The sequence below is a fragment of the Ammodytes marinus genome, assembly GCF_949987685.1.
Source record: "Ammodytes marinus genome assembly, chromosome: 23".
Lineage (NCBI taxonomy): Eukaryota > Metazoa > Chordata > Actinopteri > Uranoscopiformes > Ammodytidae > Ammodytes > Ammodytes marinus.
In genome coordinates, this window is record NC_137227.1 from 16,062,682 (window position 1) to 16,082,681 (window position 20,000).

A 20,000-nucleotide genomic window follows, 5' to 3' on the forward strand; every position below is an offset into this window, starting at 1 on the left:
CAGCCAGCATACATATACACACAACACACATATAGATACATATCCCACCCACACAAAAAACATGAGCCCACTATACTTAGCCTAGATTAAAAAAAGCAATCAAGTGTGAAAATATATACAGGTGCAAAAATACAATTGATATGCAGCTCAGGCTAAAGTTTAAAAGTGTTAACATGTCATCTGTCCTTACTTAAAGCTGGGGTGGAGGATTTGGGGAGAAAATGGCAGTTGGGATAGAGATTCGAATTCAAATACCTCAACCGCTCCACTTGTTCTCTTTGGTCCCTCCCCTATGGTCCCTCCCTGACACGCTCTACACCAACAACGTCGTGCCAAAGTGAATTGACAGTCCCAACAGCCAATAAGAACAGAGAATCGGAGCCTCACTCTGATTGGTCAAAGTGTACAGCTCATGTTAACTTTGACCAATCAGAAATCATATACCCCAGCTATAAAGGAGAGTCATTATAAAGTGCAACATTTTTAGAAATCGGTTCTTCCTAGCCTGAGAAAAGGCAGAAAGAGTGTTTTATGGTCTCACTGTCTAACCCTACATTTTCCCATGCGTGACATCACACATGGTAAAATGTAGGGTTAGGATTAACACAGCTGGGCCAAGGGAAGACTGAGGGAAGACTGAGGGAAGAAAAACCTCATTCATTATATTATAATAGCGATTTTATAATGATAGAACGCCGGTTCCGTATGGGTGAACTAGTATTCCTTTAATCGTTATATTAATTGTGATCTAGTGTTATATACTTAAGGTTTTTGGTTTTGTTGAATAATTTTATAATAATAATTTTTCATCTCCTCCAAACAGGCGTGCCATGGCTGTGTGGGATCCAAATGTGACTGCAGTGGAGTAAAAGGAACCAAGGTGACACACACACACACACACACACACACACACACACACAGCCACACACAGTACATGCACATGCACATACACACACACACACACACACACAGCCACACACAGTACATGCACATACACACACACGCACACACACACACACACACACACACACACACACACACACACACACACACACACACACACACACACACACACATGTATTTGTCAGCAATTCTAACTTCTCCTTTCGGTATTATTGAACTATATAGCCATTCATCTATTCATATACCAGCCTTGACTAAAGGTTGCCTACATAATGAGTTATAGTTGACAAAAAAATTATTAAAAGCTTATATGTACAAATAAAATATGTTAAGGTAAAATGCTGTCTGCAGTTTTGTATGTTAATAGTAGAACTTGTTTCTAGTGTGTATGCATGTGTTTGTTAACAAGTTGTGTATCTGTAATTTCCAGGTCATTCAGTGTGCATCACTGGATGTTAATGGACAAACTGAATGCATTGTGTATACTTATATGTGTGTTGTGTTTTCTATGTGACAGGGCGAACGGGGTTTCCCTGGCCTGACCGGACAGCCAGGGGTTCCAGGTTTCCCCGGACCGGAGGGCCCGATCGGACCCCGAGGAGAGAAGGTGGGTCCATTTATTTATATTAGATTGATTAGTGTGTGTGTGTGTGTGTGTGTGTGTGTGTTTAGGTTTTAGGGCTCCCGATAGTTAGCTTGCACCCTGCGTGGTTGCTGCTGCTATCGGTGTATGAATGTGTGAATGTGTACAAAACAATGTAAAGCGCTTTGGGTCTGTTAACAACTAGGGAAAAGTGCTATATAAGTGGAGGCCATTTATAATTTATTAATTTATAATTAGCAATACCAAAGCAATATATATTTTTTTTTTAGTTGCTGAGGATTTCAATTTGTTTTCCTTGTTAAAGTTGAAGGGGACATATCATGAAAAACTGACTTTTTTCTTGTTTGTGCTGCACAAATATTTGAGTATGTGGTGTCTCTACCAGCACACAAAATCTGTAATAATACTGGACATTGGTGATGAAGAAATGGGCAGAGTGATCATTTTTTTATATTATTTTAACAATAAACCATTCAAAAATTGCTTTTAGTAGACTAGAAAAATACACATTTGAAGCGGGGATATGTGAAGAATGAATTTTGATGAACCTTGTGTAAATTGACGAATAAAGAAACTTATCTTAATGTCTGTAATGATCTTTCTCTTCTCAGGGAAGCGATGGACCTTTTGGAACAAACGGTCCCAAAGGAATCAGAGTGAGTATTTAGTTTAAAAAAAATAAAAATTAAAAATTTGCTGCATGGAAAAATTACAGCGTCACACATACATTTACAGACTTATTTTGAAAAATAAATAAAAAAATCTCTCTTAACCAGATTTACATTGGTTGATTGGGCAACATCTTCCCCTCAAACCCAAAGTTTTAGTAAAAAAAAATAGATAAATAGATAAAAAGTTCAACTAGTGTTACAGTAGAGTTTCGCTGTTAATGCTTGACTGTGAATTGGCCTCAAGTAAAGTGTCTCAACACTGAAAAAAAACAAAAAAACATATTGGGTTGTATTTCCGTCTTTTGACCACTAGATGTCGACATTTCCCCTTATCTCAAACACACTCAATGGCCCTCATTTATCAATCTTGCGTAGACCAGAAAAATGGGTGTACGTACATTTCCACGCAAATCTCGGCATTTATCAATATGGACGTGAGCGTAGGGTACGCTCAAATCCCTCGCCAGCTCTCAGCTCGTGCACGCAAATTTGAAAACAGCTTGGACTCGCAGTGCAGGCTGTGCCGGGTAGCCGATGACTTTGTTGGACAATTATTAGAAGATAATACAAATGCAGTGCAAATAAGACCGAAATAAAGATATTAATCACTTAAAAATGAGCAGCTTATGGTGTGCAACTGAGTAGGAGAGCTGATTCAATAGTGCCCACACCGGCCACTTAGGAGCGCTGCATGGGACTGCGTACGGGCAGTTGTCTCCGTCTTGGAGCAGCTGGGGGAACACTGAGGCACGGGGGCTGCATTCATTCAAAATGTTAGCCTAAGTATTAAATATGTAGTAGACATACAGTGCTCTTTATGATACCAAAAAATACACGGCACAACATTCAGCTTAACATTTTATTTATTTGACGCACTTTGTAGATGTTAGTTCCTCTTTTAATGTGTCATTAATGCTAAAGCGAGCGATTTATTTCCACCGTTAACCGGCACGTTGTTCCTATCTGCTGGTGGAGCAGGACGGTGGGCGCTCTCACAGCTGATCGCTGCCGGGTCGGCTTGTGCAGCTGACGGCCGGGCTGACCACTCGTGCCAAGCGCATGCTGTCATACAGTAAAACGCTAAATGTGTTATTTTTAGTTTTTAAAACCCTTTTGAATAGTGTTATCTAAAAGGGCCAATACATTCTAATCGTTCAAATCTCTGCAGACCTGTATTTATTTTATGGGGACCATTATCGGACAGTTGGTGCGTCTTTTTCTCCTCCACCACTTATATTATGCCCGCAGCCCCGCACCCCCATTTGGTTGCATTTCAGAACAGCAACACGCTTTTTTTAGTGGCGATTTTGAGTCAACACCAACGCTGTTGACCGCAGCAGTTATTTCCTTCCTAACTGCTGCCTTCTGTCGATCATCTTTGATGCTGCTTGTAGGCTAATGCTCCGAAATGAAACTCTTTTTTTTCTACTTTCGCTGTTATTCTGTCAATTTCTACTTCAGGGAAGTGCCGTATTGCGCATATCCATGTCGTAAAACCTCTGGGCGAGGCCTCTAAACTGAGAAAATATAGGGGCGTGATACACTAGTTTTCATCCGCCGCATTTATCAATAATGGCCTGGCGTACGCCGAGATTGGCGAGATACGACTGATTGATAAATACCACGCGACACCTGGCGTAGGGAGGTATTTGCGCCAGAATCTGCACCAGTTTCCACGCAAAATTGATAAATGAGGGCCACTGTCTCTATATAATAACTGACTGATTTTTTTTAAATAATTTTCTTCCTAACAGGGACCTTCTGGATTGCCAGGATTCCCAGGAACTCCAGGACTTCCCGTGAGAATTTTCCCACTTTTCATTATTTAAAAAAAGCTTAATTTCTTCATTAAAGGTGCACTGTGTAATTTTTGGTGGTGTCAGAGAAGTGAACATTTTCTAAGGTATATTCTCATAACTAAATAAAAAAAAACAGGAAAATGTGATCCCTGGAACACTGTTTGAAGTTAGAAAGCTTCCTAAAAAGTTACTGTTTCACTGTTGTTGTTTACAGCAGCAGGGCCCACCGTTTAGTTTCACAAACATATTCTAGTCTTACGTTTGGTTCCAGGTTCCTCAAAATAATTTAGTTTTCATTTATGATAGAATTATTCAATGCTAAGAATTACATGTAGAGAAAACATGTTTTATGAACTAACTGCAGGCTCTGTGAATGTAAACAAATCCCCCTCCTCTGAAACTGCATAGTGCACCTTTAATTCCCAACTTTCACTACTTTACTGTGTGCCAAAACCAAGTAGCAATATGTGATGTGTAACGTCCTCTTATGTTCCAGGGTCTGCCGGGGCAGGACGGACCGCTCGGCCCGAGGGGTGTGGCCGGATGCAACGGGACAAAGGTAACGCATGGAGAGGGGTTTATAAATGTTTTAATGCTTTGTTTTTACCTTTTTTTTTTTTATTTTTTTTTTTTTTTTGAGCATCCATGTTTTTTTTTAGTATTTGGGAAAATAAAAAAAGTCTGCAAATCGAAACTGACCCATTTGTGGCTGAATGTTATCACTATAGAGTATATTTCATATTTATAAACATTTATTTTCAATACATTTTTTTGTGAAAGCTTATCCAGACACCCGACTTAGGCATCGTATGTTGATTTTTACTTCTTTAAACAAGGTTTCCAAAGGTGTTTGAGAATACTTTAATGTTTGAATCTCTAGATTAATCTTGAAAATCTCAAGATGAAGATGATAATATTGCTTTAAAGGACAATGCTACGGAAGCCCTAAAGGGACATGGAATCGTGCATTTTATTTCATTCGTTATCCCGTAAAAACAAGTTAATTTGAGTTGTTTTGATTTGTTTATTAACTTTGTTTTACTGAGATTACGCGAATAAGGGCAAGCTTATTTCTGCATTTATTTTGTACTGTACGAAGAGAGATATGTTTTCTTTTTAAACATATTAGACCACGGCGAAACATCTCAAATATTTGTCGTTATCACAGGAAAATAAACGTTAACTCAAGGCCCACTTACTGTAATAGCTTTTAACACATCATTTTCTGCCAAAATAATGCGTATAATGCTTTTTCTTCTCCCCAGGGTGAGAGGGGGCTGCCTGGGAGTGGCGGCGGCGGATCGCCAGGACTGCCAGTGAGTTTGTAGCGATAGTGAAAGAATGTTACTGAGAGTTTGACACAAAGTAATTAATATCATTTAACCCTTTAACATTTTCTCTCCTTCCTTCTCCCTCTCTTTCTAGGGTCCACCCGGTCTACCAGGATCTAAGGTAAGCTAATTATGATTTATTTTATTATTATATTTTTTTAGTTTATAGTAGCATCATCTATGCTCGTATTCTTTTAGCCATAACAAGATTTAGAATGAAATAAAATCAATAAAAAAGTTAACCTCGATCAAAAAAAGCCACAATGTTTTAGGCAATCCATCAAGTTGTGTTTTTGTCTTCAGATTTTTTATTTTATTATTATTATTATTATTATTATTATTATTATTATTATTATTATTATTATTATTATTATTATTATTATTATTATTATTATTAATATTTTTATATTTATATATATTTTTTTTAACTTCTGTCTGTGTTGTTGCTGCTGTTTATGTGTCTTTAGTTGTAAAAAAAAAAGTAAAAAGAAATGTTTATTAGTAAAGGAGCAATCGCTAATAATTTATTCCATATGGACCGTTCTGGTGAAACCGTATCTGATCATTTGACGAGATAAAAATATATATTTTTTGCCTTGTGTTCACTAGTAGCTGACATCACATATATTATCATATCTGTTTCCTCTGGTTGTGTTTCTCTGTAGGGAGACCCCGGCGACATCATCTCCACCAACCGATTTGGAGAGAAAGGAGCAGTTGGTCTCCCCGGGTTACCAGGAATTCCCGTGAGTTTTTTGTTTATTTTTAACCTTTGAAGGCGAAAGAGTACTACGTAGAGCCACATTCATTATCTACTTCAAGAATAAAGTAAAAATGTCGAGGAATAAAAACTTCCTCCTAAAAAAAAGTATAAAAAAATATTATTATTGTATTTCGTCTTTGATTCTCAAAGTGCATAAAAAATAAATAAATACATACATAAACGTTCCCTTTGGCCCTTATACTTATAATAATCGTATGAGACACTGCAGGTGAATTGGTTGCTTATAGATATCATCATGACACTTTTCCACTTATCCACTTTACTTCTATTGCAAGGTGTATCAAATGATGCACCAGTCTTCACATGGTAAACATCATATCGCTTCAATGAAAAGATGCAACTAACGTATACCGAATATTAATGTGAAACTATCAGACAGTGTCATGAAGACAGAGGCTTTGTCCAAACTTAAAGCCTCATATTGAGGTTGAAAATGAAAGAAACTGTGTGGATAGACTCATACTCACTCTTTGAAATAAATGTTTTTCTGCGCTGTAAGTACCGATAGCTTGACAATGATACGATCTTTTTTTATTTATATATTTAGTATGTCCTTGTAGGGCGACCTTGAGTGCTGAGAAACGTCATCAAAGATAGAATTAATTCTTTTTTTTAAGAGCGATATTTCCTCTGTGTGTTCCTATAACAGGGCCCAGCTGGACCGGCCGGTTTGGGAGGTCCACTCGGCCCGCCCGGACCCAGAGGCTACGAGGTAAAGAACGCTATCTCTCTCACACACACACACACACACTCTTGTATTTCTATCTTTGTGAAGACATTCATTGACATACTGCATTCTTTAGACCCTTAGCCTAACCTAACCATCAAAACTAAATGCCTAACCCCAACCCTTACACTAACCCTAACATAAACCTCATTCATACCTGAACCTTAACACCTAGTGTTAACCCTCAAACAGCTCCTTTAAAGGCCTGTCCCAAAGTGAGAATCAGCCAAAATGTCCTCACTTTACAAAAATGCCCTCACACACACACACACACACACACACACACCCATGCAAAACATCACAGTCATGTCCAAATGTGTATTTTGCATTTATGTTTGTTTTTTTATCTCTTAAATGCAATTTCTAATGTCTAATCTTGATGTATTTTAATCTTGATGTATTTCTTGCCCCCGTAAAGCACTTTGAATGGCCTTGTGTCTGAATTGTGCTATAGAAATATACTTGCCTTGCCTTTCATTTTGAATGAGCAATTTAAAGTTGTTGAAGTGAACTAGTCCAACATGTTTAAGTTTAATACGTTTTATTTGCTGTTGTGTTCCAGGGTCGCCCCGGCTCCCCCGGCCCCCCGGGACCAAAGGTGAGAGACACAGATTTTGAGTGAATCCTATTTCTTGACTTAATGATGTCATAAGGGGAACCTCATTTTGAATTTGTTTTTGTATCTAGTTTTCCTGTTTTTCTTTTCTTTATATATATTCTATGTGATGTAAAGCTTCTTTGAGTGACCTCAAAAAAAGCGATATATAAAACCTATCAATTATTATTATTATTATTATTATTATTATTATTATTATTATTATTATTATTATTATTATTATTATTATTATTATTATTATTATTATTATTATTATTATTATTATTATTATTATTATTATTATTATTATTATTAGAAGCAACACCCCATCATTACAAATCAAATCAAATCAAATCAAATCAAATCAAATAATTTTTATTTGTATAGCCCAATATCACAAATAGACATTTGCCTCAGTGGGCTTTACATTCCATACCGTATGACATCCTGCCCTTACACCCTTAGCTCGGCTGAGAAAAAACTCCCAGTAACAACCCTTTACCAGGATTAAAACAATTGAGAAATCTCAGGGAGAGTCGACAGAGTAAGGGATCCCTCTCCCAGGACGGACATACTGCAATAGATGTCATAAGTAGAGAAAATTCATAAAGGAGGGGGGACCGGATCCACCAATTACCAACCTAATTTAGCACTGCCTTCATAAACCTCACCCTCAGATCGCCCTGAATCTAACTGGCAGTTGGACTCAAACCGTTAGTCAGATTCAGTAACCAATCAGAGCAGACTACAGCTTTTTGGAAGGCGGGGCATACAAAGACAGAGGCGCTAAAACAGAGCGTTTCAGACAGAGGCTGAAAAGAGGAGATTCAGCACAATGGCACTATGGGAAATATAAACGGTTTATTTGGACGCTACACCATGGAAACAGTTTCTAGGAGCAACACAAATTACAATTTTTAAATCTGAAAATGAGCCTAATATGTTCACGATTCAATTCAAGAAAACTTTATTTATCCCCAGCGGTTGATTAAGGCACGTAGAGCAGACATTACAACAAGGACAAAACACGACTAAAAATAGATAGATAGATAGATAGATAGATAGATAGATAGATAGATAGATAGATAGATAGATAGATAGATAGATAGATAGATAGATAGATAGATAGATAGATAGATAGATAGATAGATAGATAGATAGATAGATAGATAGATAGATAGATAGATAGATAAGTTATGGACAGTATAGAAAAACAACAAATATGTGCCAAGAATGTACGTGACCTTTTAAGAGTTCTGAAACTGAGGAGATTGTGATTGATTTGACTCAGTTTTAAAATTAGAATGAAAAATGAAAAATTCTCTCCGACAGGGAAACATGGGACTGAACTTCCAAGGACCAAAAGGACAAAAGGTACGGAGAACGTTTGATTGTCACCATCTACCTCTTAATAAGAAGTTCATATCATAAACCTAATCCGTTCTGATTCTGTGTGTGTCTGTCTGTCTGTGTGTTCCTGTCTGTCTGTCTGTCTGTCTGTCTGTCTGTCTGTCTGTCTGTCTGTGTATGTGTGTCTGTCTGTCTATCTCTGTGTCTGTCTGCCTGTCTGTCTGTGTGTGTGTGTGTGTCTGTCTGTCTGTCTGTCTGTCTGTCTGTCTGTCTGTGTGTGTCTGTCTGTCTGTGTATCTGTCTGTCTGTCTGTGTGTTCCTGTCTGTCTGTCTATCTCTGTGTGTGTCTGTCTGTCTGTCTGTCTGTCTGTCTGTCTGTGTGTGTTCCTGTCTGTCTGTCTGTCTGTCTGTCTGTCTGTCTGTCTGTCTGTCTGTCTGCCTGTCTGTCTGTCTGTCTGTCTGTCTGTCTGTCTGTCTGCCTGTCTGTGTGCAGGGTGACTCAGGTCTGCCCGGCCCCCCTGGTCCTCGTGGGCAGGTGGGAGAGCAGAACCGACCACGAGAGTCTGAGATTCAGAGAGGAGACAAGGTAATGGCCACATCTTTTTATGTTTTAAGATTATTTTTGTGCATTTTCAAGCTTTATTAGACAGTACAGAGTTGAAATGGGGAGACAGAGAGAGAGAGAGAGAGAGAGAGAGAGAGAGAGAAGGGGGGATGACATGCAGTAAAGGTCCACGGGTCGGATTTGAACCCGCGACCACTGCAACGAAGGCCGGAGCCAATATGGTACGTGCTCTATCCACTACACCACCAGAGCGCCTGTAATGCCACTTCTTTAAAGGTGCACTCTGCAGTTTCAGAGGAGGGGGATTTGTTTACATTCACAGAGCCTGCAGTTAGGTTACTAAACATATTTCCTCTACATGTAATTCTTAGTATTGAATAGTTATATCATCATAAATCAAAACTAAATTATTCTGAGGAACCTGGAACCCAAACGTAAGACTAGAATATGTTTGTAAATCAAACTGTGGGCCCTGCTGCTGTAAACAACAACAATGAAGCAGCTAAAAGAGAATCATTTATACAAGGAAAGTGCTTTTATAACATTGGTTCAGTAGTTTGTACCAAAGTTAAAGCCTTTTCCTATTAAATGCAGCTGATCTTATAGTTGGAAGGCGATTACATTGACATAAAATCAGGATAACCAAACCCCCAAATTACGTAATTTATGTTAGAAAATGTGAACTCAAATAAAAACTAATTTAGAATGTAGTGTATGTTTACATTATGGTCGTGCGTTATGGTGATCTTCATATATGCATAAATATAGAAAAATAATAATGACATTTATTTGAAAATGTGAGCTTCACTAACTGTTGAAAGCTGCAACTTTGACTCCAGCCACTTGGGGGCAGCAGATCATTTATTCAACAGTTTGTTCCACACAGGAACTCAGTACATTAGAATAGTTGGACCCTCAACCATTGTTATTTAAAAAAAAAAAAAATGGATATTTCTTCACCCTGTTTCGCCCATTTATCTATCTTAGTGATACATGAAGGCTAGACGTAAGACTATGCGTTTTTTCCTTTTTTATACACGTATGTCTTACAACTTTTTCTGTTTGTAAGAAATACTTCACTGAAATAGCAATGGCCAGCACTACTATATTAAGACATATTTAAGCTAAGGAACAATTGTCTAGCTAAACTCTTTGCTTTTATCTATCCCCGATTACTACAAGCATTAGAAACCTTTACGGCTAAGAGGTCTATAACCGGAGGACATTTTAGGCGGGAAAAAAATCAGTTAAATTATTTAGTTGAAACTGACATGTTTCGATTTTGTTTTTCTCTGTAGGGTGACCCAGGAAACTCAGGACCCCCCGGTGATCAAGGCTATCCTGGACCTCCCGTAAGTATCTACTCATACCCCAAAAAATGGTTCCTTGTTGGGGCAAAGTGTCCCTTATATCCAAGTTGTTGACGTGTATTTTGTTGTCATTCTTTAGGGTCCGTCCGGTGGCCAAAGAGGTGACAAGGGAGAACCAGGAGAGGCAGGCAAAAGAGTGAGTACAATCTTGCCTACGTCATGCAACATGTGCAACTACACCTGCATTCCAAATACTTTTTCTTTTTACTACACTACATACTAAAGTACAGAAGAGTTTAAGGGCCACAGGAGAGAAATAAAAAACAGATAAGGAAGATTTTTTTTTCATTATGTCAAGAAATGTCAAGAATAAAGACAAATACTGCTAAATGCTATTGGAGTTAGTGGGGCATTTATGCATTTTCAGCATACTACAATTGACGTGCATGTATTGGAACATCCTAAATCTTTTTCTGGCATACTAAATAGTAGGGAAGTATAGGGATTGGAACGCAGGGTACATTAATTCCTTCAAATGGACAGACTGTCCGAATATGTCATTCATTATCATTAAAGTTGCAGTGTGTAATAAATGGGTATTTTGGCTCCATCTAGTGGTAGAAATTCTAGCCTCTAGCCTCACTTATTAAAACATACTTACGAATTTGATAATCCATTTCTACCGAGTGTGTTCTGAAAAATGCCAATTTCCTTTACACACTGCACCTTTAAGACACATTTGCACAAAATGTTCATATTAATTAGAAGCATACTGAGTCCTTAATAGTTTATTGAAGGACTGAGGAAGGGCCATGTTTTCCTTTTGTTGGGTTTAACTTAACCTTGCTTTGAATGCTTTCTATTCTCTGTCTGTCTGGACCTCAAACCCTGTGTTCTATTCTTTACAGGGCAAACCAGGCAAAGATGGCGACCCAGGTTCTTCAGGGTTCCCCGTGAGTTCTACCAAATAACCACACAATTCAACACACTTAATGTTTCACTGGGAAAATTATAAATCATACCAATGCATCTTTAAAATGCTCTTAATCACACTTGTTTTTTTTCTTGTTTACTATCAGGGAAGCAAAGGAGACTCTGGCCTTCCCGGTCCACCTGGCAGAGACGGAGAGAGAGTAAGTTTTCTCCGGTTTTTTTTTCAAATCAATTTTAAAACTGTAAATCAACACGTTATACAATGATGTCATAGATTATTTTAATGACTTCACTACGTCCTTCTCTTTTCAGGGAATGAAAGGAGCTGTAGGATTCACAGGCCCACCAGGAGTGGTGTGTATTTTTTTTAACAGATTCTACTGAATTGTCGTCAAGACTTTTTTTCATAGCAACTCCATTGTTCTCGATAAGGAAACTGTATTAGCTCTACAAGTATTGTCCATGTGCTTTTGAGCAAGGCAGTTACAGTAATAGACTCTGGCTTCACTGGTAGCTCAACTATGATAAAATGTGCATGATTACTTTAAGTAAATAAAGTGAAGAAGAATAAAGAAAAATATACAGAGAAAATGAAAAAAAACCCTCAGTGTACTACATACTTCTGACCACCAAGTGGCGACATTTTACTCTACTTATCTATCATATAATGTCTTATTTATTCATTTTTATTTCATTTCAAAGCCTACGTTACGACCACTACTAGCAGCTCCTCTGGTGTGAATGTGTATGTTAATGAAACAAGGAACAGGAAAACTAAATATATTAAAAATGTAAAGCAATTATTATTTATTATTTTCTTTGGGACAGTCATGTGAGTGTGGTCTATTTCTTCTGTAATTATTTTATTTCTTTTTATATAATGATATTATTTTTTTAAACGTAATTTGATATAAAATAATATTTTTAATTTTAATAATTTAATTGTAATAATAAAATTATAATATAAAATTATTATATTATAAACTGTATTTTATATAATTAATTTTTTATTTTATTTTATTTCCCACCAGGTTATTGGCGGGCAGACAGGTGGCGGTCGGGTTGGACCTAAGGGTGAGCCCGGTTACCCAGGAGGAAGCGGTGGTAAAGGAGACATCGGACCAGCAGGTAAACACACTCACAACAACCCAGCACATTAGCGTTATCTGCAACCAGGGTTTCTCGTAATGCTAAAACACTAACCTAAAGTAGCTAAGAGGAACTTTTTAATATTTCAGAAACAGTCTAATTTTTCGTCTGATTATCATAAATAAGATGTAACAGCAAACGAGACCATCAGTGCAACGAATGCTATTTTTATATAGTTTTTCTTAAGGAACCACAACTGGCGTAGTAAAAACACTACCGCTTTTGTCCAAAGAATTAACATAAACTAAAAGTTCCTCGTAGCACTTTAAAGAACGACAGATTCTCACACGATACTATTGCTAAGTGTCAAAAGAGAAACCCCTTTTGAATTGAATTCTAAAAATAAAAATAAAGATGTTAGATGTTTTATATCTAATATTTCCTTTCCCCTAAACCTTCTTCAGGTTTACCAGGCCCTCCGGGTGCTCCTGGCCGTCCGGCTACAGGTGGCGGCGGAGGGAGTGGAGGTCCAGGATACCCAGGAGAGAGGGGGCAGAAGGGAGAAGCAGGCGGCCAGGGTCTGTCTCTGCCCGGACCCCCAGGACGGCCAGGCGCTAGTGGGCCACAGGGCGTACAGGGCCCCCCCGGACCTCCAGGCTTCTCCACCGGAGGAGGGAACTGCATCCCCGGAGTGCCAGGCCGTCCTGGGTCGCAGGGGGAGAGAGGCTTCCCTGGAGAGACCGGACAGAAGGGTGAGGTTTTCATCCCTATGTTCCCCACAGTTCAGAGTTAATATGAAAGAAGTTAGTTAATGTTTCAAGGCAATTGTCTTCACTGCATCTTTGAGTTTCGAGACGAAAGCTAAATACATTTGAGATAACTAATTACTTTGTGTTGAGATGACTTATCATTCATATGTAATGCTACTTACATTTTGAGTTCCACATACTAACACGACCAAAAAGTCAAAGTTGTGTCAACTTATTATTTTTGTTCAATACGTTTTACGTTCGGATGGTTTTAACACTGTTGACCAACTTGGTTTAGTTTGGTATCCGTTATTCGTTGGCACAACTGTTATTGTTTAAAATTAGGATTATGTAGAACTCACAACTTTAAGTTGTTAGGTATGAAAGATACATTTTCATTACATTTGAATAATAAGTTATCTCAACAAAAGATACCAAAGGAGTTTTCGTAAATAATGTAAGAGTTTTAGATGACCTCAAAACTCAAAAGTCTAATGAAGAAAGGTGCTTTGTTTGTTTGAGTTTTCGAAATTCTTTACCTGTTTACAGTGTAGCAATACTATTTGTGTAAAGGGTGGCTACATATACACTACAAGAGCAAGGCTTTATGAAATGAAAGAAAAAAAGACCCTATATGAAATAGATTTTTGTCAGGTCTAATAGTAAACCCTGAACACCATGATTCCTGACTGTTTCAGGTGATCGTGGCGAGACGTGTACCAACTGCTTTGGCGGGACCAGCCCCGTGCAAGGACCCCAGGGACCAACAGGACCTCCCGGATTCCCTGGTAACACCCCACACACCTTTTATTTTTTATTTTTTTTACAAATCTATATTGTGCAGGACCTTGTTGTACCATTTATTTATTTATTTAATTTATAACTTATAGTAAGTATATATTAAATATATACATTTTTAATTTATATATTTATAATGTATAATTGGATTCTCTCTGCTCATCAGGAGTTCCAGGCGGCCCAGGGATCAAAGGAGACCGAGGATATCCAGGAACACCCGGCAGCGTTGGACCCGGCGTGAGTTGCTTTGCTTCAACATCATGACAGAAATTAGAATCTTTGAATTTTAGCTAGTACCACTCGAAATATTTTATTTTATCTTTCAATTAAGGTTATTCTACCTTTGTTGTTGTCTCAGAGTAGTAGTAAAAGATTAAGAAATACCTACGGTTTTTATTTATGTTTTTTATTAATAAAACTGAAAATTACTTGTTGTGCTGTATAATGTACACCACTTTTGCTCCAGATAATACAATTAAAATATTTTTGAACATTAAATGATCTTACTTGCCTGGCCAGGAAACACAAATGCATTTGATTGAACTCTGACTGAACATAATCAAAACACAAAAGCCTATAAAAAAATTATCTATTACTAACAATGACATTATGGTCTTAACTATTTTCTTAGTTTTACCTCCCAGGGTGTCTGCCTGTCTGTCATTTAGGCCATTTAGACACATTCGGATATTTAAAAAAAAAAAGCTGTATTCCCTCCTCCCTAACCCTAACCCTAAGTTACTTGCACCTTTAACTCATTACTTTTAATCTTCCAGGGTGGACCAGGATCTCAGGGTGCTCCAGGGTTCCAGGGAGAGAAGGGCGACCCGGGCGATGCCATCACGGTGGACGGAGTGAGAGGGGAGAAGGGAGACACCGGCTACCCAGGGCCCAGTGGTCTGCCTGGGCTGGACGGACGGCCGGGGCGCGACGGACAGCCTGGTGGTCCCGGACCTAAAGGAACTTCTGTAGGTGACTCTCTCTGTCTCTCTCTGTCTCTGTCTCTTTCTCTCTCTCTCTCTCTCTCTCTCTCTCTGTCTCTGTCTCTGTCTCTTTCTCTTTCTCTTTCTCTTTCTCTCTCTCTGTCTGTCCATCATTTAGGCCTTATGCGGTGGAAAAGCGCCATAAGATCCATTTCCTCATTCCTATGTGTTGAGTTTAAACTTGGACCAGATCAACTGTGTAAAAAAGAAACTTTTCTTTATGTTATCTGGAAAAAAAATAAAAAAAATTAAATAAAAAAATAAAAAATTGTATAAAAATTTCAATCAATCAATCTGAGATCCATGTCCTCCCTCCTATGTGTTGTCCAGGGCTCACAGCAGGTGAAAGGAGAGCGTGGCCTCACCGGAGAGTCGGGAACCGTCGGTCTTCCAGGTGACCGCGGACCCCCGGGACCACCGGGCTTCGGACCCCAAGGACCGTCAGGGGACAAGGGGGTACAGGGCGTCTCAGGAAGGCCTGGAGGGCCCGGAGCACCTGGTAAGAAGAAGAGACTTTTTAAGTTTATTTAAAGGTGCTACGAGGAACTTTTAAATATTTCTGAAACATTCTCATTGTTCCTCTGATGATCATAAATTACATATAACAGCAAACGAGACCATCAGTGCAAAGAATGCTATTTCTATATATAGTTTTTCTTAATGCCTTTGTCATGGGTACGCTCACCCAGGAACTACAGCTGGCGTAGTAAAAACACTACCGCTTTTGTCCAAAGGGGGAGCAAGAATGAACACAAACTGAAAGATCCTCGTAGCACCTTTTTAAATAGTAAGAGATCCTTTAAAATCCCCTCACTGACCTTTTACCCCGTGCTTTCTCTCACCACGCTAAAGGTTCTAAAGGAGAACCAGGCCTGTCGGTGGCAGAGAAAGGTTTACCCGGAATAAGAGGACTGGATGGAGAGCCCGGATCACCAGGATTACCAGGTACACTGTTATTAGTTTACAGTAAAGTCTCTCTAGGATTGTCAATGTGGAAAAATGTCCCGTTCCCCCCTGTAACATGACTAGGGCTGTGCATCTGTTGGAACCCACGATTCGATTCTGATTCCTGGGGTCATGATTTGATCACGATTCAAAACAATTCCCGATTCAAAATCGATTTCTGGATACAGTTCAACAGAGGATTTCAGGATCTAACTCCAGTCCACTGTGTGCTTAGAGGCGTTCTGGCAAATTATGGCACGAAATACATTAAAGTCCATGTATTATGTATCTTCATTTAATTATTGGTTTCTAGTTTAAATTATATTCTTATTTTTTTATTTTTTGTTGTCTTTGTTTTATATCGGTTTGTATCTGTTTGTTTAACTTAAAAAATGCTGACAACAAAAATGTTTTACAGTAAAGATCTTTTTTTCCAGGCATTGCCTACTCCACCTTAACTGTTACCAAGGTGACACTTTTCTGTCTCCTGATTGGCTTATTTGTGTGTGTTTTTTTCTTGTATTTTTCCAGGTAACTCAGGTCAGCCCGGACGTGACGGTTTTCCCGGTGGACCAGGAGGAAAGGGAGATCCCGGACTTCCAGGCATCGGACTTCCAGGTCCTCCCGGATCTAAAGGTAAAAACCCTGCGTTCCAAATCGCACACTCTTTCTCTTCACTATACTACGTACCAATGCTGTCCATACAAAGTATGTAGGCACACAATTAGGACATACTTACGGCCTCCACACACATCCTGCGTCTACCTCTGGAGCGCGTCGCCTTACCTTACTGCTGCCTCTCTCGCTCTTTTTTCGGACACACATGGAACGTCTCAGCAGCTGCTGCTGCAGCGCTGCTTCTAAAAGCTCATAGATAATAAAAATGAAGTTCTTTCACGTCATTTATGATGCATATGATTTATATTGAGTCTAATATTGAGTCTCGACAGTAATCCATGTGCTCCATTGCCTTTTTTTTTTACACATTTTCGCTTGTTGGAAGTTTTATTTTAAAAGGGACACACCAGGAAATGGTGAAACTACAGCGAAAGCTGCCGGTATGAAGTCAATATGACTCTCAGCAGAGTATTTCTCTATCAGTTAAAGCAGAGAGACCCGAGAGAGACGCGCGTCTCTCAGAAAAAAATAGGCGAGCCTCCTGAGGTGAAGTGTAGCGTCGCTGCAGCCTCGCCTCAGACGGCCGTCGGCAGTGCGTCTGAGGTTGGATGTGTGATTACACGGTCGGTGAAAAAAAGTCAGACGCAGATGCGCAGTAGAGGAAGGATGTGTGTGGAGGCCGTTATACTTGTTTATTTTGTTAAGTTATTTAATAAAAATTAAAAAAACACACTTTTAGTTATAGACAGAAAAGATATAAATAAAAGTTATTTGAGGTGTCAAGTAGGTCCCTTCAGACCTGAGATATAGTCAAGGAAAGGCTGCCACATTTGTTTAAATTTCTTTGCTTTCCCTGAAATCTCATATCTGGTATCACTTTTTTTCCCCTCCATTTCCCGTTGCTCCTCTCCAGGTTTCCCAGGTATTCCCGGCCAGCCAGGCTCTCCGGCTGGACCCGGCAGACCCGGTGTAGACGGACTTCCCGGTTCCCCTGGATACCCTGGACCCAAGGTACTAAATAAAGATGGATGCTCAAAAATAAAACTACAGAAAAACAACCTGTTCAATCGTTAGACACTGTATTAAAACTAGGACAAACAAATGTAAAGATATGCAATCTTCCAAACCGAATGTAATGTAGCCATTTTACACAACTCAAAACTGTCTGTCTGTCTGTCTGTCTGTCTGTCTGTCTGTCTGTCGGTCTGTCTGTCTGTCTGTCTGTCTGTCTGTGTTATAGGGTGAGCCAGGCTTCGGCCTCCCTGGCCCAGCAGGTCTTCCCGGCGTTCCCGGAGGTAAAGGATTCCCCGGTCCAAAGGGAGATTCCGGTTTCCCCGGCGGTCCTGGAACTCCTGGACGATCCGGATTCGATGGCGGCCCCGGATCTAAAGGTATTCTGCGCATCTGATTCTGACCCCCTTCTGTACAAGGCATGTGTGTTAGAGATGTATAGGAGGGAATAGCGAAAACGACATTTCGATTAATGTGTGTGACTTACCTTGCATGTGTTAATTGACAAATAAAGACTGAACATAAGTTATGATTTGCAACTCATGACATATGTTTTTAAAGGGACAACGTTTGTTAGGGGATTTAACAGTACTTGTTTTATATGTACAGTAGGATGCCTCTTCTTTCTTCCCAAGATGCATCAAATGTCACCTATTTTGCAACATACACTTTTTCATGGTTTTTCAACATTAACATGTGTGCCCGGTGTGACTGCAGACTCAGACTAAATTTGAGCAAAAACAACCCTTTCTGAAAACCTGTGTTCAAAAACCTCTGTCAGATTTATACCTCTTTATGATATCATAAGGGGAGAAGCCATACCTCCTACTTACCAAGATAACTTAGCACGACCTTCACCTGTGATAAACCACACCTCCAGATACCCCTGAATCTAACTGGCAGTTACATGCAGGGCCAATCAGACTAGACTTGGCTTTTTGGAAGGCGGGCTTAAAGAGACAGGCGTTTAAACAGAGCGTTTCAGACATAAATGAAAAGAGGAGCTTTCAGCAATGGCACTGTGGGAAATATAAAGTTTCTTTTGGGACACTACTCCATGAAAACAGTTTCTAGTAGGAACACAAATTATACTTTTGAATCTGAAAATGATCATAATATGTCGCATAATATGTGACCCTTAAACCAGCCAAAACTGTTAAAAGCCATCCGACAAACAAACAAACAACACAGGGAGCTGACTGAGTTCCTTGTCTGTCTGTGTGTAGGTGATTCAGGTACTCCTGGTACTCCCGGAGCTCGTGGTCTTCCAGGATCCACCATCGGCGGGACAGTGGGCAACCCAGGTCTGCCCGGAGGCCCTGGACCTATGGGACCCCCTGGTGAGATACACACACCACAACATGTATAGCCTCGGCTAATTTGCAATGCCTGTCCCTGAGCCTTTAAGAAAAGACTGTGGTTATGATTTACATATGACACAAAAAAAGTGTCCGGAAAAAAAAGAGATTTGAATTGGTTGGATGAACGGTTAATTTAAACACAGATCAATCATTTAAGTTTAAATCTATGTTCACAAAAAAGTATGTTCATTAAAGAAACGTTGGTCAATCCATGACTGTGTTTGTTAACCAATAAAAAACACTTCTCTCTCATAAGAAAAACCCACATGTCTGTTGCGTGGTATTCTAGAGTTCATATTTCTTGTATCCAGAAAATGAAATCTTGATGTCATGGTTTTCAGGATTCCCTGGAGGTAACGGAGGGAAGGGCGATCCCGGCGCTCCAGGTCTAGACATTCCCGGTCTCCCCGGAGACAGAGGATCGCCCGGTTTCCCTGGTAACCCTGGACCAATCGGAACGCCAGGACCGCCCGGAGGCCCCGGACGGGACGGTGGGCCCGGTCTGCCAGGTAAAGCCTTATACTACTGTAACGTTCACAGTGAAAAACCAGGGAAAAAATAAGTGGAGTCCATTTACCATTGAATATTATCCTCTCTTGTTTTACACATCTGACTGTAACTGTTTTAGCTGAATTCATTGTTCATTTAGTATTTCATCTTATTTTATTCTTGCTCTTTTTTTGTATTTTATATACTTTATTTAAATTAATATATATACATTTTTATCCTACTTTATTTCTGTTTTCTCTGCTCATTATATGTTATCCTTGTGATTGTGTTTATTGTGTCACTGTAAATGAGGGAAACATCAGTGTCTTTCGAGTGAAAATAAAGATGATTGATTGATTGATTGATTGATTGATTGATTGATTGA

General features: G+C 39.2%; 1 protein-coding gene across 1 annotated transcript in view; it reads left to right on the top strand.

The window, feature by feature from the left end:
- Nucleotides 1-20,000, top strand: part of col4a5 (collagen, type IV, alpha 5 (Alport syndrome)) — a 58,957-nt gene that overhangs the window by 24,548 nt on the left and 14,409 nt on the right. Inside the window, exons 2-30 of the mRNA XM_080051971.1 lie at nt 824-880; nt 1,421-1,510; nt 2,119-2,163; nt 3,933-3,977; nt 4,474-4,536; nt 5,243-5,293; nt 5,403-5,429; nt 5,974-6,054; nt 6,742-6,804; nt 7,382-7,417; nt 8,747-8,788; nt 9,258-9,350; nt 10,628-10,681; nt 10,779-10,835; nt 11,548-11,592; nt 11,719-11,772; nt 11,885-11,926; nt 12,604-12,700; nt 13,126-13,413; nt 14,109-14,198; nt 14,375-14,445; nt 14,985-15,176; nt 15,522-15,690; nt 16,044-16,136; nt 16,668-16,772; nt 17,668-17,765; nt 17,995-18,145; nt 18,992-19,105; nt 19,468-19,635. Of these exons, the coding sequence (XP_079908097.1) occupies nt 824-880; nt 1,421-1,510; nt 2,119-2,163; nt 3,933-3,977; nt 4,474-4,536; nt 5,243-5,293; nt 5,403-5,429; nt 5,974-6,054; nt 6,742-6,804; nt 7,382-7,417; nt 8,747-8,788; nt 9,258-9,350; nt 10,628-10,681; nt 10,779-10,835; nt 11,548-11,592; nt 11,719-11,772; nt 11,885-11,926; nt 12,604-12,700; nt 13,126-13,413; nt 14,109-14,198; nt 14,375-14,445; nt 14,985-15,176; nt 15,522-15,690; nt 16,044-16,136; nt 16,668-16,772; nt 17,668-17,765; nt 17,995-18,145; nt 18,992-19,105; nt 19,468-19,635 (2,581 nt within the window). The remainder of the gene's footprint in view (nt 1-823; nt 881-1,420; nt 1,511-2,118; nt 2,164-3,932; nt 3,978-4,473; nt 4,537-5,242; nt 5,294-5,402; nt 5,430-5,973; nt 6,055-6,741; nt 6,805-7,381; nt 7,418-8,746; nt 8,789-9,257; nt 9,351-10,627; nt 10,682-10,778; nt 10,836-11,547; nt 11,593-11,718; nt 11,773-11,884; nt 11,927-12,603; nt 12,701-13,125; nt 13,414-14,108; nt 14,199-14,374; nt 14,446-14,984; nt 15,177-15,521; nt 15,691-16,043; nt 16,137-16,667; nt 16,773-17,667; nt 17,766-17,994; nt 18,146-18,991; nt 19,106-19,467; nt 19,636-20,000) is intronic.